General features: G+C 36.3%; 1 protein-coding gene across 7 annotated transcripts in view; it reads left to right on the top strand.

Moving 5' to 3' along the window:
- The window catches only part of NUBPL (nucleotide binding protein like), a 77,596-nt gene that overhangs the window by 43,803 nt on the left and 14,265 nt on the right, over positions 1-19,528 (top strand). For all 7 annotated transcript variants that reach the window (XM_039705311.1, XM_039705304.1, XM_039705306.1 and 4 more), the window contains 2 exons: positions 3,705-3,798; positions 14,453-14,538. In XM_039705311.1, the coding sequence (XP_039561245.1) occupies positions 3,705-3,798; positions 14,453-14,538 (180 nt within the window). The remainder of the gene's footprint in view (positions 1-3,704; positions 3,799-14,452; positions 14,539-19,528) is intronic.

The raw sequence follows: 19,528 nt of genomic DNA, 5'->3' as shown, positions 1-19,528 counted from the left end.
GGAGGAGCAACTGAATGACATCCAATCCTTGCAGAATGGAAGCAAATAAGAGTGTGTCCACAGTGAGAAATGGGGTTATGTGCAGCATTCCCCAGCCCAAGTCTGAGCAAATCTATATGTCTAGACACTACTGTTCACTACCAGGCAAATAGACTAGCTCAGTTCTTTCCAGAAGTTCTGGCTATATAATTTTGGTGCAGCTCTCCCCTCTTGCCCTGAATTACAAATGAAAAAGAGGAAAATGAAATTTGGAGTATAATTACTTAACTGCATTCAAAATAAAAAACACGGTTAGTTTTGATTAGGAATGGTTTTCCAATCTAGTTTGCCATCTGACTTTCACCAGTTCAGCACCACCAGCAGTGGCATGGCTCAGAGAGGTTTGTGGAGGGTAGTTCTCTTATGAATTCAGTACTTAGGGACCTTGGCATCTTTACTATGGCTTTTTCTGAACTTGTGGAACAAAATCCTGTCTGCCGCCTACTCTACACAGTGGCAAGATGTCCTCTCCACTCCTGCTGGAATGGAGTAGCTTCTCCAGTTTTCTGTGCTCAAATTTCTAAGTATTAAAACAGACTACACTTAATTTGATAGGCAGCTCATTTCTTTTTATTTTCAATCCATGAATTTGAAGAAAATATGTGAAATAAGATGTTTACACTGCCACAAATTAAATAAAGTGTTATAATTTAATTACACTATGTGTTAACAGAGTATTTTTCCTGTTGCCTAGCAATGAGATTTACCATGAGATTCACCATGTGCTTAAGACTCCTTTATTAACTTCAGTTTTCAAAAGTTTATTACTTTATTAAAAAATCATTATTTGTAGGACCATCCATAAAGTGCATGTTGGTTGTTTATGGGTCGCTTACTAAGGAATTTTGAGGCAGAAGGCTCTCATGCCCTCTGATTTCTGTACCCTTTCTCCCCTACTACAATATGGGGTAAATTCTGAAAGTAAGTTCTTGAGCAAAACTTTGTGTATCCCCACAAATCTGAATGTCTAGGGAATGCTTTGATCTGGTGGTGTTTGCTGTCACCTCCGGTAGTGTTGCACAACTGTAATGCTTGGTACGTTGGGTGATCACATGGAACTTGATGGAGATTAGTGCTTGAAGAGGTTGGAGGAGGAGCAAAACATTTTGGTAAGGCTGAAAAGAAAAGCTCTAGGTCAGGCCCAGAAAGTCAGTTTGTTTCACAGGAGGAGCTAGCTTAAAGTTAGCTTCAATTATATGCAAAAGCAGACAGCTTTTATCTTGAGGAGAAAATGTTTTCCTTTCTAGCTACCTCTGATAAGGGTGGGATTTGGATTGTTTTGTACTTCTCCATATGGCAGTGCTGTACCTAAAAGGACTTCAATGTGAGCTCCTGGAGAATAGGGCTGAAAACTACTAAATATCCAAGTTTTTTTTCCAAGAATATATCCAAGAACCAAGTGGTTTTGGCAGACAAAATGATTAGAAACTGTGTTACAGTGATAGTAGTGCCATGCCACTCATAGATGTGTTTCCAGACTGCATCTTGCTGCAAGGCAGAAAGCAAAAAACCAATTTATTGATTCTATTTTGTAGAAGCATTTAAGGAAGGAGACTGTGATTAGTGAAATGGTATTATATATCGCGTATATGTATGGACTTAACAAAAGATGCCAGAATCAAGCTTCATGAGGAGGTGGGAAGGGGGAGGTATTTTGAATTAATCTATTGATCCTTTTTAAAAACTAAATCTGCCTATGCCTACCTGGCATTTCAGAATGGTTCTGATTATTATGAAAGATTTGAATTTTGCATATTGAGATTTATACATGTAACTTACAGAAGATCTGTGTGTTTAGTTACAAATCTTCAAGGAACATGGCTTTATGAATGTTGTAAAGTACTACATCTATGTAATTTCAATTTTTCACCTTTATAATGGTTGATTTTTAATTAAGGAACATCGAAATTTGAAGTTCATGCCTTCATGTGAGTAAAGTACTTTTTGCTGGACAAGGAGGCATTCATCAGCACTGGCATTTATCTGGTGAATAACTAAGCAAGATTAGTTAAGAAAACTAGAGTGAAAACCAGACTTTTTTTTCAGATAAAATGACTTTATGCTCAATTTTTTCAGTATGTATATTTTTGCACATATGTGTAGTTTTTCTTTGGAGTTATGTAGTCTCAATATGATTATGAATAGTAATTGCTTTGAGTCTGCTAGATGTATGTCTTTTTTTTTTTTACAAAATGCAGATATTATAAATGACATAGATCAATATCAAATGTGAAAAAATACAGCATTTGCTTTGGTTAACAGAAGTGGCATTTCCTGTTTAGTTTGACTGTCTTAGGCATGGTTTAGTGGTCTTGCAGCCTTTGTATAGAAAATGAGAAAAGGGAGGTGTGCCTGAGAGTCCTTAATTTAGACACCTAAAGTTAGAATTTGCAGCTAACCTTTTCCATCCCTGTTCTCTCCTAAGTGCTCTGAAATCTTCCTTAGTCTGCCTTGAAAAATTCCATTTCTCACTGGGGTGCTTAGTGGGTTAGTGATCTGGATTTCATGTAGGATGTGCTTCCTTAGGAGGTCATCATCCATACATGAACTGAACGAAAATGAGTGAGTGTTGCCCTGACAGGGTCTAGTATTCCATGCAACAACTAGGGGATTGGCAAAGTGTTGATTATTTTTTGCTGTTAAAATGACACTTGAGGAAATGTGTAAAACACAATGCTCTAGTTTGGCATTTTCCTGTTTTAAAATAGCTCATACAGTTATATCTTTTATGTGTTGTATTAATCAGAAACTTACTATGTAATTCCATTGTATCTGTTGGGAAATACTTAGATAAAGTATAGGTAGGCTGTCCATTATGTAGAGTAGGCCTAGGATCATTTCTGTTCTCATTAAGGGAACATTTATCTTGGTGCACTATGCTCTAGGGAGAGTTTTTTGCTCTCCTGGAAAATCTATCCTAGTAAAAACACGTTAAGTAATCACAGCATTTTCATAATGGAGTCTAATATCTTTAATGGGTGCTCTCATTTGATGTCAAGCAACAATTAAACTTTTCTAATTTTGGGGTGTTAAGAATGTTGTCACTCTGTATCATTATTGTAGGTAATTTTAATTTAACAAATTTGGGATGTGGTGTTTCGTTATTTTTCTTTTCTCCCAACACCTCTTTTTCTTAGGAAAAAAATCCAGTACTGGTAGCTCTAACTTTGTAACAACAAAAGAGAAAAAAATGAAATATGTATCTAGTAAATAAACTAGGTAGTTTCAGTAAGTGATAAGAAGGCAGGAAAATAGTCTTAAATTAATGGAAATAATTACTAAGTGATATTTGTTGCACAAACTCCTCATTTTTAGCCTGAGTTTTACCTGACATTTGCTTCTAACCCATGATTAAGCAGCTTAAACTAAACATCTTAAGTTTAGCTGATTTTTTGGGGGAAATAATTAAATAATAATTATGCCAATGAAGTTAATAATAAAGTTGCACTCATAGTTTTGAGTGATCAGCAAAGATTGTGTCTCAAGACAATAATGTCTTGATCCTGTGCTGAAAGTGTGACTAAGAGGGCATCTCAGTATTATTCTTTTAGAGGTCCTTGATTCACTTGTTTACATTACAAAACAAAAAGAACTGCACTAAACCACAAAGTGCCCCAAATAAAAATGTGTAAATCTCCACATATGTTTATATTGTTGTCTTCTAGGTTGACTGGGGTCAACTGGACTACTTAGTGATTGACATGCCACCTGGGACTGGAGATGTACAGCTGTCAGTATCACAGAATATTCCAATTGCAGGTATGTATATTGTTGACTGTTTCAGAGATTTGTAGTTAGAGTTCAATAGCTTTAGAAAAATCTTATTTTAAAAAAAGAGTCAAGAATTAATTTTATTGTTCTTTCCAACATGCTGAGAGATTGTTTTATCAGTTGTGTGGTGTTGGAAACATTATCATTGATTTTTAACATGTTAGCATTACAGTTGTATTGCTTTTTTTTAAGCTATGTTTTGAAAAGATGGAGAAGTCAGCTGTAACTCTTGAAGGAAAGACAGTCTTGCCAAAACCTGCTTAGTTTTGTGGTAGGAAATTTCCTTCTCTTTACTTACTGCATAGTAAAGAGAATAAAATAAAAGAGTGATTTCATACCCATTTTCTTAGATACAGTACCTAGTAGTTTGCATGTGTCAGTAGTAAAGCAGGAAGGCCTTTGACTCCCAGGGTTTTAAGCAATGAAGTGAAACGTGACTATGGCACAGAGGTTTTTGCTAAGGTAGAATTTAATTGGATAATGCACATAAGGGCAGTAAAATTACGCAGTTAAAGAGTTGTGGCTTTTATAGGGGCTTTTTAAAGTGTAGTGGCTACTGATAATTCTGTTTACTGCAGTGCACCTAAATGTCCTGATTTAACATAGAAGTGGTCATTAGACTCTAGATTTTCAAGGGATTGTTGTGCCCTTTCCCCAGAGAACTCTTCACTGCTTTCAGGAAAGTGAATGGTTATGGTGGTGCACTCTCTGGGACAGAGAGGTGATGGAAATTACTTTAATCCTGTACGTCTTCTAAATTTTGCTGGTGTCTGATTTTTATTTGAATTCTGAAATGGCTTCACTTTCTTCCTACAGTTGTTCAGTTCAGCTTATTTTTTCATCAATCCTAGCTTCATAAAATTAGGAGTGATAGCATCACTTAACGTTTGTATTTCCCATTAGTTGGTTTTGTTGACCGTGCTGAAGTTGACTCTTGTTGTTTAATAAAAACAAAGCATTCTGCTTTTGGTGAAGACAAACACAGCAGACAAGGAGTGATAAGATATGTAATTCCCTGTGTTCTTAGTGGCTTGATGAATTTCTGATTTAGGAAGAGTTTTTTCTCTTGTTTATTGTGGCTATTTTTCACCCTCACTGGAAAGATGAATTTTTGTGTATTACAGCTTGAATTTTTTCTTGATTCTTTGTCTTCTTTCTTGTTTTGCTCATTACTTGCTTTCTGTTACTTCTCTCAAAGAATCCATCACATTGTTTAGTATACTTTTATTTTCTTCAGCTTGGTTACTGTTGCTTTCTGTTACTTCTCTCAAAGAATCCATCACATTGTTTAGTATACTTTTATTTTCTTCAGCTTGGTTCCTTTCAAGGGTGTGGAAGAGAATGTTACAGATCTTGATGATCATATCTTTGGAGCAGTGTACAGAATTGTGTTGGTTTTTGCAATTCGTATTTTCTAAGCATTCTGTTGTCTTTACTTTGTTACAGAAAGTATTTGGTGGTGTGCAACTCTGTTCACTTTCTGGTTTTCTCATTCTTTCTTTATCCTTTGAAGGTGCCTTGAACAGTCATGGTATTAGTGGAATAATTTCTCTGTTTTTCCTCAGAGACAACATATGTATCTTAGTTTAGTAAATTTAAAGTGCATTATCTAATTTGCATGAAAGTTGTTCTTTGATTTGCATTCATGCATATGTGAGATATAGTATTTGCATTATGATTCTTTCATTATTAATCTGTGGCTTCCTTGGGAAAGACAGTGTAGAATATTTTAATTTTGCCTCTAAATAAATTTACAAAACCTGCACACATATTATTGCCATCCTCTTACGGAATTTTCTGTGAGTGAGAGAGAGCACCGGTGAAGATGTTTTGTTTCTGGCATGTCTTGTTTTTGCCCAGATGTGACTTGAAAAACTGTAGCTTTGCAACAGCTGAGCATAAGAGAGACACTGCTAGGATATGTGAAATGATACTGGGTTTTAATTGTACAAGACTGTTTTCTTTTCCTGCATGACAGGTCCCATAGCTTTCTTGAGTGAAGGGAGATTAGGGGAATACTTAACAGGTGTAAGAGCAACACAACAAGATATGTCTTATAATTCCAGTAGTTATTAAAGAGACTGTCAGCCTCAGACAACCTTGGCTAGAGCAGGAGTTTTGTGTGGGTACTTTTCCTTTAAAAGAAGGTGGAAAAGGAAACTACTGCGACTTTTGGTTTTATTAGTCTCAGTCACCTTACAAGGAAACACATCTTATTTAGTGTATTATTCTTTAATAATTTGTAACTTTGCTCACGTTGCAGTCATTCTTCAACAAACTCGTAGATGAGGAATGTTATGATAGCTTGAAATTGTGGTATCTATTTCTGCATAAACACCACTGCTTTCTTCAGATGCAAGTTTGCTTTCCAAATACAAATCCAGGGTCAGTCTGGAGAAAATGGCTTTGTTCGTGTCCATTGTTATTTAATTTGTATCGAGTTCTACTTCCTTACTTCTGCTTTATTCTTCTGTTCCATCATTTGCATGAACAAAACTTCCAGAAATGGGTTTTTCGGCATGTATTGAGCATGCATGCTTGGAAAACTTAGAAACATCCTTACATGTTTTCCAGCTTTTCAAACATTTTAAAAACAGAGGGTTTCAGCTGATGTTATGATGTTTGCTTTCAAGATATAGTGTGAACTAATGGTATTATGAAAGATAAGGCTTGTGATTCCTTTGTATTACCTAGTTGCTAAATTGAGAAATCTAACTCAGTGGATTTGTTTGATCATTTAGCTAAAGGAGGCATACATTTAATAAATATTATTGGAGATGGATAATTAGCCTCTGTAAAGACTGGGAGAGTAGTTTATTATTCTCTCCTTTCAGAGTGGGAGGCTGTGTGGGAAGCAGCAAGAGCATCTCTGTTCAAGAGGCAGTCTCAGAGCCCTGCACAAGCATTTCTGCCTTGTGGAGAAGCTGAATTGTGGGGGCTGGCCATTAAATTAGGCTGTCTGCTGCCCTCTCCTTATTACTGTTCAAGTGAAGTCACTGTTAGTGAAGTGTGACAGCTTGACAACTCTGGAGACTGGTCCTGTCTCAGCTGGCAGTACCAGCTCCAGGTTAATACTGGAATTGTTCCATTTGCTAAAGGTTTGTCGTATTACCCTTCTCTTTGGATATTGAGGTGCCATTGCAGTAAAAACCATTAGAAGTATACATCTGCCCAGTGGGAAGCTGACTGAGACTAACAAAGAATTTTGCATCTTACTGAGCGATCTTTTAATAATTACACTAATGAGTATTTAACTGACTGTTTGTAAAGGAGACAGAAAGGTAAAAGGCTTTAGGTTTTATTTCAGTGCTCTTAATTTTCCCACCTTCTGAAAGTAACTTTCTTCCCCATACAAAGCATATATTATAATCTTTGTAATAATAACCTCTGAAAAGGTTGTTAATAGGAATCAGAAAGACAATTAGTCAAGATAAGTGAAGTGAAAGCAATGTGGATACTGTTTTGTTCCTCAAGTTCTGTAAAAGCAGAAGCATTGTCATTGCTAGTCATACAGGAAATTACTTTTGTTGCCTCTCATATTTAAAATCAACATAACACAGGGTTCATACCATTTTTTAATTGCCTTATCCTAGAAATGGTGTAATTTTTCTGAATGTTTGCATCTTTCAGCAATATGTATGTCTTAATTATCTCCTGAATGCCTTTTTCAGGTAGGGCTGAAATATTTATTAAAGGACTTTTTATTAGTTCAAGTATGAATTTTCAAAGAATTGTAATTAATAGGATTTCTTTTGGCAGCAGTGATTTAATAGATTATTTTAAATAAAACCAAAAAGCATATATTTTCTCTACTGGTTAAACATTAAAAATCCTATTTCTATTCCATGTACATTGAATAGAAGAAAGTAAAAGGATGCCACCAGCTTGAAGACATTTGGCATTTTTAAATTCTTTTTCATGTGGCACACCAAACTTGCAAACCAAATTATTTACTCATATTTGTGGCAGTGTCACACAGACCAGGGTGTAGTCTTGTGCACAATTATTTTATAGCAGTGTGTGGGACTGAACAGAACCAGATCTTGGCCCAATATATAATAACATACAAGAACAGGGAGTTGCAGGTGATAAAAGTAGACTGTCTCTTCAGAAATGAACATTAAAAAAAAGTAAATTGAGAATTTAAAATCAACTTTAAAAAAGATACTGCTGATGTTTTATAAAACTGCATGATTTAGCATGGAAAAGAATTGTGACTTGTATAAGGGTGACTTTTGAAGTTTTCTGAAATGGAAAGCTGAGTAGGTATGGTGCTGTTCTCTTGTCTTTTCTGAAGAGAAATGATCAAAAAAAGCCCAGTGCTGCAGTACAAATTGTGTGTAGCATACAGTTTAAGAAGTGTATCTGTATTCTGTCATTGCTCTTTGTGTAAGTGTTTGTTTACCCCTTGTTGCATGTCTCTTACTTTGGTGCACACGACAGATGCAAGGCATCTGATCTTTGCTTTTGCTTTAATGGTAATATACAATGTTATTCTCCATTTCTGAGCTTGCTTTCTTCTTCTGTGGTGCAGGTATGTAATTAGTTTCTGCTGTACATTTTTGAAGCTGTTTTATGGGACCCTCTTCGGTAATAGTAAATTTTACTTGACGTAATTGTGAATGGCAAATATTTTTAATTCCAGATTTTTGATGTAGATTTACTCTTCATTTCATGCTGTATTTTGATGTTGTAGATAGCTGCAGGAAAGGAAAGGCATCTCTCCTAAAGTGGGTTTAGGATAGATTGAAAAACAGAAAAAAACCCTGAGTTGCACCAGTGGGGATTTTAAAACAGTTCTTTGTACTTATCCAAATATAATTTGCATGTTGGAATAGTCTGCTTCTGTTGTCTAAATAAATGTAATTGACAAATGCAAATTATTGTCAGGGTTATCATGGCTTTGGACACTCCTGATGCTTCATTATGAACTGTCAGACTCAGTAGACTTAATTTAGAGACCAAATTGTAGTATGAGTTTACACATTAATACCTCACACTCTTTAATATAAATTTAAATTTCATTCTTGACTCATGGAGTTTGATTTAACACACATTGCCTCTTGAAGCTGAATTGATAGTGTATTCAGCACAAGTTCTTTAAATTTTATTGTTTCTGAAAAATAGTTTCCAGGTATTCAGGAAAAAATTGTGAAGAATAGAGACTTTGCAAATGGAGCTTTCTGAGGTCTGGCAACAGTGGCTAAGTGTGTGCTAAGTACTAGATCAACTGCAATTGACTTCTTAGTTTTTAGACCAATTATTCTGAAAAAGTAAACAGCAGAATGGTCTGGGGAGCTGATTTTAAAGTAATCTCACTGTTGTCTTTTTTCCACAGTAGAATCACCCTTTTACCTAACAGTTCTCCTCTTTGGATTGGGACCTCTCATTTGAAGAAAAAATCATATTCATTTGTCAGAGAGACTATTTGGACTTTGCTCTTGCTTAGTACAATTCTCATAATAATCTAGACGATGATTGGCAAATGCCTTTGAAAGCAGGAGGTGGAATGGAGTTGAGCAGAAAAATGCTAATTCAGATAGCCAAGAAAGAGTGCAAAGTGGCAATATCTGTGAGGAATTAGCTTTTTGTTTTAGGCCTGTACTTTGCAGATAGTGCTTGTTCACAGCTGTGATTATGAATATTTTCAGTGTTTTCACTTCACTAAATAAATACTTAATTGTAAATTGCGTTAGTGTGACACGTGTTCAGTTTGCCATGACCAAACCAAACATTTTACCACAGTGAGAGTTGTCTTTCCACACCTTTCCCCATGTGACCTGGTGTGAAATGGATGATATAATACTTACTGATGAGTATAGATGGGGGCAGTTTAGCTTTAGGGTGACAGTTTTATCCAGCTGACAGTTCCATAGAGCAGGAGGAAGAATATTGATGTGAGATTTCATGTGGGCAATTTGGTAATGTCCTGATCTTTTATTACTTGCTTAGTTCTTGGGCAGAAGAGGATGTGTGGCTGTTGGAAACATCCCCTGTCTGAACAGCAGTTGTTCAATGACTCCTCCAAGAAGGTAGCAAGCAGGCTGGAGGTGTGATGCAGCCAGGATCTAGCCTTTGGACAGTTCTGAGCTATATTATGAGGTTGAAGTGAGGATCCTGTAATGGAAAATCACACTTGTGGCTCTTTTAAGTTGCTGTTTGTAATAAAATGCAACGCACAAAAGCTAAAGGAACTTCTTTATAAGGTTTATCCTAGAAGATGAACCATTTTCTAATGTTAGTTTATCTCTAATTGTTGCCAGTTGAAATTACAGCAAAGATAGAAGTCTTTGTTCTTGCAAGATTTTTTCCTGCATCTTTAAGTGCAAAGATGTATCTGTAATTGCAGGCAAATTTTATCTATGAAGGGACAAATTTAACAGAAGGTCAGAGGGTCTCTGAAGAGATCCCACGGTAGAGAAGAGTCAGGTTAACCAGGCTGTTTATGACTGGAAGATGTCATCTAAAAGTTTGAATTTAATGCAGTGGAAAAGGTAGCAAAAACTACAAGAAGTGCATGAGTGGTGTGGTCAGATCAGGCCATCTACAGCTTTACTGAGGCCTGAATGTGGTTCCTTGCCAAGAGTGTTCAGTGGCTGTCAGTCAGCAGATACGATTATTCAGTCCTCCAGAACTGTGTCAGTCTCCGGTCAGTTACACTTCACAGCTTTTGAGGTGGCACTGTTTGCTAAGAGGCTGATACAAGATGTGTGTTATGGAATCCTTAATCTTGGATGAGAGACACGTAGTCTGATTCTGAAATCTGTCTGTGAAGACACTGGAGGGGAAAAAGAATGTATTAGGGGCATCGTTTTCAACCTAAGGTAGACCTTCTACACTGTTGCTGATGAGCTGCTTTTTAGAGCTCCCTGTTTTTGGCCTGGGTACAAATTGACTATAGCTAAGGTTTGGTGAGATTTCACCTTATGCTTTGTGACTGCAAGCATCTAATGTAAGCCTTAATGTGCAGTGAATATAGATTATATCTTCTATATCCTGAAATCATAGGCTGTTTGAGTGCTTGTAATTTGCTGAGCACCAGTCCACCAGAAGGGTACCAGTGTGTGCTGTGTAGGCACATCTTTCTTTTACTGAGGACCTGGGGTTGAAACTGAAAGGCAAACATCAGTGTAACAGGGTATTGTTAGTTCTGTCTCTAATGTATCCTAAGGATTAAAAATACAATTAACATAGTTTTTAATAATACAGTCTCCTCTGGAGTGCTGAGTACAGTTCTGGATCCTTCAGTACAAAAGAGTCATGGATCACCTGTACGTAGACCAGCAAAGGGCAAAGACTAGGGGATGGCAGCATGTCACTTAGGAGGGACAAGGGGCTTTAGTGTGGAGAAGACTGAGAGGGGACCTTATCAATGTGTATAGATATCTGAAGGGACAGTATCAAGAAGGATCTGGACTCTTGCTGGTACTGAGCAGTAGGAAGAGAGGGAGTGGGCAGAAACTGATGTACAGGAAATTCCACCTGAACATAAATAGGAACTTCTTGAATGTGCAGGTGATTAAACCCTGGAACAGGCTGCCCAGAGAGGTTGTGGAACCTCCATTGCAGAAAGTCCTGAACAGTCATCTGGACAGAATCCTTAATAACTTATTCTAAGAGACCCTGCTTGAGCAGGGAGATTGGACTAGGTGATCTGCGGTGGTGCCTTCCAGCCTGACCCATTCACAGATTCTGTGTGATTTGATGAACATGCATCAGACTTTTGTCAAAGGAAATACATTGAAATTTTAAAAAAATGGAATGCTCGAATAAGTAGATAAGTCAGTTAAACATAAATGTGCTCTACTTAGATATCCTTAGTATGCTTGAGGCACAAAATTTATTTTTCTGCACACAACTGCAAACACAGAATTTTTAGTATGTTTCAGTGTGTGATGTGATTAGATTATAGTTTCTGCAGCTTCTCCATTCAATTTGGCAGCCTCAGTTTGTCTCATTCAGACGCTTTTGTAAGCATTGCACGTATTGCTTCAAGAGACATACTGTGTGCATAAATTCCATCATATTTTGTTACTTTATTGATCAGAATAACTCTTTACTGTTAGATATTCCCGCTAATTGTGTAGAGTCAAGATAGCAAGGAAAGTGTAGGCTGTGTCCTTTCTTGGTTATAATTTGAATAATTTTCTAAATTAAACATATGCAAACTTATTCAGGGAGGGGAGCACTGTGAAAAGTCTCATTTGCCATATTTGGTTGCTAGTAAAGGAAATAATGCTGCAAATAATTTGAATTCTTGAACTTCAGGTTGGATTTGTTGGACTAGCAGATGTACCAAAGAAAGAGAGAAGATAGTTGTTTTATAGGGTGTTGGTGTAAGTCAGTAGAAGCTGTCTGTGAATCAATTTTGCCTGTAATTATCTCAGAATAAAAAGAAAAATAAGAGAGAAACAACTAACCCTCAACAGCAGCTTCTTGAGCATGTTGGCTTTCATTCTATGGAAGAAGCCATGGAAGTTGTCCACAAGCGTAATTTTAATTCATGTATTTCAGAAGCCAGAGGTTTTTTGTACAGACAGTTGGTGCTTGTGGCAGCCCAAACTCTGTAATGTGCCATTGGGTCATTTTGGCATTTTTGGTTTTTTTCCCTTTGGATGAGAATTTGTTAGTAAAAAATATCTCTCTGTTAAGCTGCTTGTGGTTCTAGTGCGTATTTTTGTTGTGCATAGTCTGTCCTTCATGCCATGCCAATTATTAGGTTCTTAAAACAATAATGAAGCACAAAATGTAGACTTCATTCTTGTTGACTGCATATTAGGTTCTGTACGAAGATCCAAGATGCTAAGCCAGCATCTTCAGAGAAGATTGTGAATAAAAGTGCGTATACACACAAGACACATATTTCCAATTTTGCTTGGAAAGAAAACAGTAATAAGCATTTTTTTCAAGTACTGAAAGATTTTTGTTTTACAAATATGCAAAAATCTCAAGGACACGGAGTCTAAATTATTTACTTGTAGCCTGTGCTTTTAGGGAAAGGTGCATTCATTTTGTGGAATTGACCCTACATTTCAGTGCTGCTTGTAAAGTAACCCTGTGTTTGGTGAAATGAGGAGCTAAGGTGATTTCAGTGTAACTGAAAAACTTACACATTATTCTTTGTGATGCCAGTGGAGACAGGTTGGTTTGGGAATATTAGCAAATTATTTGGATGTCAAGGTTTGAGCAAATAGGGAAAATTGCATTTGTTCGGTACATTACATGTGCCATTCAGTTTTTGGACTTGTGTATAATACTGTGTAAGGCAGAGATTGGCAGCTTTTCAGGAGTGAGGTGCCAGATTGTATTTTTCTTTCACAAATTAGAGGTTAAGAATGCTGGCTGAAAACATTCAAACACGCTGTCAGGCGGTGTTTGGAAACGGCTGGCTGTCAGCAGGCAGGATCCCACCCGGCAGCAGGAGGATGGTGTAGGGCCAGGGCTCCCTGTCCCAGTGCTGCCAGAGCCAGGAGTGCTCTCCGAATGCCACGGTTCTGCTGCTCTGGTCCCTGCCTGCGATGCCAGGGTTGCATGCCTCTGGAAATCTACCCACCTCTTCCTTTGCCATGTACACAGAGGATTGGGAGCTGCAGGCCCAGTAGGAAGCTGTCCCAAGCATCTAGAATTCTCTGTTTTAATTGCTATTAGTGTGAAGTTTGACATAAATTTCTTGTGCGTGGTTGGCATAATGTGACTCTACAGAAATCCTTGTAATAGAGACTTCTGACACTAGATGGTCAATATGAAACCAAAGCTAATCAATTGACGAGTAATGCTCTCTTGTTCATTACATTTTTATAAAATAGGGACAATCATGAAGTTCTTTGTTGCATGTTTTGAGGAAATAACATTTGAAACCCCTGAGCATTTGGAACAAGATGCTCTTTGTGAAGTGATGTAGAATATTCTGATGTGTGTGTTGGTTTTTCATGCTGTGTTAATCAAGAAGTAATAACGGTATGGGATAGTAACCTGTAGGCTTACTTTACTTTACAATCTAACTTAGACAAGGAGCTCTGACTGTTTTGTATGCTTAATAACTCTGAGGAGTACAAATTATCAGGTAACCTGGAACCATCTCTGAACATCTCTGAACACTTTATTCAAACCTAGTGCAAGTGTGTACCAGTTTGCCTCTTCCTTTGTGGTATCATTGATACATTTATACACACTGGTGTCTAGTTTGACTTGGTTCAAGAAAGTGTAGCAGGTGTGGAAAAAACCAGTCTGATTACAAGCAGCTGTCTGCTGGTTTTAGAACATGGCTTATTGTTAAATTAAAAACTTTCAAATCTAATTATGGCATGGGGTTGTTACTGTGTAGATATTCCCAGAGTACCACCTCTGCAATCTGTCAGCATGTGGATGGTTCCGTGATACTAGATAATTTTTCTCATTTAGAAAGTATAAATGGTTTCTGCATAGAAAAACTTAAGATGAAAGTATCTAACATTTTTTTTCACTTCATATCATATCTCAGTTATTTTGATCATTATAATAAAAGCTGGCATAATTTCCTTCCTTAAAAGCATATAATCGTGTGACTACTGTGAATTTAGTAGCATGTACTAAATATTTAAAATATTTAGCAGAATAATTAATAATATATATTTTAATGGGATTTCATGGTTTTTTTCCCCAGGAGCTGTGATTGTCTCCACTCCACAAGACGTGGCTTTATTGGATGCCCACAAAGGAGCTGAAATGTTTAGAAAAGTCCATGTACCTGTAAGTCTCTGCATGAAAAATACCAGTTGAATTTTCTTTTTCCAAAATGTAAAAAAAAAAATTCCATATGCAGCAGTAGGTGAACATTCAGCAATCACTTGAATTTAATAAATTCTTGTTAAAAGGCTTAGAATCCATCTTAATCTGTTAGACAGAAAGGAGGGAATTTTCTCAGGCTGAAGCTATAATAGTAAATGATTTGTTTTAAATCTGTTTGTTTAATCATGTGGAATGGATCAGATTGCTGAACAGAATATCTTAGGAAATAATGCATGCCTTTCAGTTATACTGTGTGTCCTCATTACATGTCCTCTTCAGCACTGTCTCTGTTAGAGCTTCAAATTTCATGAAATGTAGAAAAATAATTTTTTGGTATTTTTAAGAGGCAAATTCAAATTTTTGTGGAAATATGCTTATATCTAGTCACTTTACAATTTGAAGGTCTCTGTAACTATTGTGACAAGTTGAAGGCTATCCAGTCATTGTTTCTCATGAGGTTTGTAGCTTACATCTTAGCTTACTTGTTTGAGAAATGAGAAATTAAAGAATATCCACAATTAGGAGAAAATATTAAACAGGCTAACATCCTTGACTTGATATTTTCTCTGGGTGCTACAAGTTGCTAAGTAACTGAATGTAGTACCCTAGAATATGTTTACATAGAGATTCATTTTTACTTTGAAATGGGCAGTTGATGAAAGAATATGATTTGAAATTCTTCGTTATCATAAGCTGTAAGAAAAAAATGTTTTCTTGTTTACTTGTGTGAAGGTCACTTCTACTCTTTCTGAAGAAAGGAGGTTTTTTTTCATAGCTAATTAAAAAAATGCAACAGAAAGTTGAAGTGAATGCTTTCCCTTTTTTAATTTACAGGATGTCTTAACAAAAGAAATACTTTGATGAATTCCTTATTATTAACTATTCTTTAAGCATATTTGCATCAAAATGAAATCATTGTGACATTTATAATTTGCTGCCAGAAGGAAAACAAGAGGAATAACACAGAGAACATTTTGTTTTGATTTTGTTTGGGTTTGCTCAAATGATGTAAAATGGTTTTCTTCAATTTAAATTGTGTTCAAGTTAGTGCTTCACTGAATTTTCCTTTTGTTTTAATGAGAAATTACCAAGATTTCTTTCCAAAACTGTTTGATTCGGTGTCCTTTGAAGAGAATGGCCTCCAGGAAAAGTGTGCATTCATAGGATGGGCTTGGCTAGTACTGATTTGACTAGTGGAAGATAAGGTACTCAGTACGATGTGTTTTGGTTCATTGGAATTATCAGATCTTGTCAAATCAAGTGAGAAGTCACAATAAAGCTGTTACACCACATGTTGGGTTTGAATGTGCTTGAACCAGTTATCAGGCATTACCTTTTTCATTACCCTGCTTTACTTTATTTTACCCTGCTTCATTTTATTCTGTCCACATGTACACACGTACAAATATGTCAGTTGGTTGAGTCTTAGGCAGCTTTGTACTACATTTCTAAATGTCCACTAAATATGAGAATCTAGAGAAAGTGACGTGACATAATTTTTCATGGACAACTTCAGACCTGAGGTTTATGTCAAAGAGGTGGAATCTGCAGTTCTGTGCTAAAATTACATATCCTGATTACATAATTAGCTGATCTTCAAATTTCTAATCTCTAAAATCTTTCATCTTTCAGAAGGTGCTTGCAAAGAGCTGACTTTTCAAAGAAGCAGAGAGGCTGTAGGTTGCTCAACTCTGAGTATGCATTTCTGTATTTAATGAACTGTGGTCTCTCCCACGTACATACAGGCTTATACATTCCACCTTCCCCTCACAGCCACTGTTATTAGTTATTGAAGACTCAGATGACACATGTAGTATTACCACAGCAAAGTCACGGTTGTTAATATTGTTTGTACCTTATTGAACTTGAAGTAGAATGACTGAAGGAGCTAATGAAAATCTGGCAAGGAGAGTCAGCATTAAAACCAGGTTTACAGGGCAAAATTAATATTTTCAGTTTTAGGACACATTTGCTAAAAGAGAAGTGGCATCTCTCATGCAGTGGAGCACACCTACACTTGCAGTGAAGAAGGAATTTGCAAAGTGTTGCTGACTCCTATCACAAGTGTCTAGACTCTTGTCTCTTATGTGAGTTTGGCCAGTGTTTCCTTGCGTTCCTAAGGGTGACTCAAAATGAATAATTTTGAGTATTTAGGAGAAAAACTGTCTATTTTCACCTGCTGATGCTGAGTTCAGTTCATTATTGTTTGTTATCAATCATATCCCTGAAAGAAAAGACAGGGTTTTAGTTAAATCTGCAATTTTTCTGCAAGTTTCCTTGAACTGGAAGGTTATGCCATGGATTTTGCAGGTTTCAAAAAACTGCTTAGGTAGACCCAGCTATGTATTTCCTTCTGAAGTGTACTGAAATGGCTTACTTTGCTATGTTCTTACTGGTATTTCTGAAGCATCCAGAGTAACCAGCCACTATTATGGCTTCATGATGGGAGCAGATATTAGAGACAGAAATTAGCTCATTACAGGATGAAAGCTAGGAAGATGAAAATATTGTGCATGTTCACTTGAAGCACTTCAATGCCAAGTGACTGACACAGGAAGTTGATGGCAGAGGAAATGTAACCCTGGTCACTTCAGTTCCCATCAGACTGCAATAAGACCTCAGCACCATCCATCCTTAAGTACAGTGAATGACTGCAGTGGGTTTCTCAGGAATTGTCTCCTAATGTAAATACAGAGAGCTTTCATTTCATCCCCGTATTTTCTTTAACTTAGAAGGTTGTATATTTGGATTTAAGTGTGATTTATTGTGTATCCAAAAGGTTAACTGAGCACAAGAAGTATGTAAACATTCAGAAACTGTGTGCAGATAACTCCTAATGAAAGGGTTCTTCATTTCCTGTTATTTCTTGCCAGATGCCTCTTTGCCATTTAAAATAACAATTAGACTAAATGGAATGCAGCTCCATGCTGCTACCATAGGTTAGCTCCTGTATTGTGTGCATCCAAGTTTTCATGTCATTCCTGAGCCAAGTTTGCCAAGCTCAACAAGAACTAGAATAGAATTCACCCACACTTACGAAATAGTTAGTGTAGACAGTAACAGCTGCTTTGAAGCTATTACAAGTCTATTTGAGCAGGAAAATGAGGGTTATTACTGACTTCATTAGCCAGACCTATTACTTTTTAGATTTAAAAGCTCTGAAGGTCATAAGGAGCTCCCTTCTGTAAATATATGTGCAGAAATAATGCATGGTAAAAATACACTTCAGCAGTAAAGCTGTGTATTTGCAAATATTCTATATTATACTTAGTATTTTTAATGGGTATCTTTATATTCCAGAAGAATAAATTATATGTTATTAAATATGCATTATTTATTGGCTGACAAACAGGACCAACATGTAAAAATTAAAATTACTGTATAATGCTGAAATGTCATTTCCTCTTGGTAAGGCTTGTTTAAATGGAAACAAAAGGACAGTGTATAAGACCTCTAAAACTGGTCTGGCATTGGAGATACAGCTGTATCTTGGCATTTGCTTTTGTATTGGCTGAAGGACTTAGTTACTAGGTTATGCAAATATGAACAAAACAGCTGTAATAATGCTTAACTATTCACAAAACAGTAGTAGACTACATACATTTTTCTTTGATAAATTTGCTGAATCATAAATGTTGTATGAGTACTTTGAAGAGAACAGAAAGTTCAAACCCCAAGATACCTGAAAATGAATTAAAGTGTAAATTTCAAATTACTTTTTTTTTTCCCCATGTACTTTCAAAAATGGCCCCCATATATCCTGGTGAAAATAACATTTTTCTTTTGTCAAAAATACACCTTTCTGTTTTCTTCAGTTTACCAACAGAGTAAAACCTCCATGACTTGACTTTAGGGGAGAGCAGAATGAATGCCTGCTTAGAGATCATCCACAGAAGGCTGTGGCTGTACAGGTCCCTTTTTACTGTCCCTGCACCTTATATCCCTGGTTGTGTAGTATTTTATGTCTCTACTAATGTAAGAACTGGATGATAAAATTACCTGTAATAATGTGCCAGTAAATAAAATCTTACTCCACTTGCTTCTTTGACAGTCCCTGGGAGAGAGTAGAAAAGGAGGAAAGTCAGTTTGAGATGTTAAATTGGAAGTAGGTAAATTTTTTTAAAACACATTATTTCTTAAAATGTTCCTTACTTTAAACCATCTGAGAGTTTTACTTTAGTAAAGGAAGATGTAGCAAATATACTTTATGGTGGTATAGAAAAAACAGGTGACCATCTTTTGATGAATTTCAACTTATAGCTAAGGAAACTTTTAGTATTATATTGTAAATAGCATACTTTTTTATTTTCAGTGCCAGAGGTTGTACATTCACTTTTAATTAAATCTGTATGTTGGTCACACTGAACACTTCTGTTTCCTCCTAGATAATGCTTCATTAGCATAGTGGATATGTTTCTTCTCTAATAACTAGAAACCACCTTGTTCAAGCACAAAACTAGAAGGTTCAGGAAAATGGAGAAGTACAAAATGCTACAAAGTAAATAGCAATATAAACGGTGTATTCTAAAACTCAGCTATAGTGTATGTGACATGTCTAGGTAATACATAAATCTGAAAGTGAAATGTTGTAACATTGCATCTCTTAAAGCAGATGTTCTGTTCCTTAGCAGGTGGATAGAAACTTCCACCCTGGAGCATTTGAACACTGCTTTCATCACTTCTGGAAATTTTGCTCTCCGTCGATGTAGAGTTTTGTTTACTCTGTGAATAAAATGAGATTATTAGCAGTATTTCACATTGTGAAGGGAGATTTTTTTGTGTGAATGGCTTGGCAAATTTTTGACATATTTTATAAGGGTGATGTTGAACACCTGGCATCAATGGAAGGGTATTCAGGATGTGTCCATTAGATTTTTATGCTATGGCTTTTGCCACTTAGTTTCACATAATTATTTCTATTGTTTGATCTTGAAAATGTGTTTATGCACTG

This window comes from Passer montanus, unplaced genomic scaffold, assembly GCF_014805655.1.
Source record: "Passer montanus isolate IOZ18808 unplaced genomic scaffold, ASM1480565v1 scaffold18, whole genome shotgun sequence".
Taxonomy (NCBI): domain Eukaryota; kingdom Metazoa; phylum Chordata; class Aves; order Passeriformes; family Passeridae; genus Passer; species Passer montanus.
This window is presented reverse-complemented; position numbering and strand designations above follow the sequence as displayed.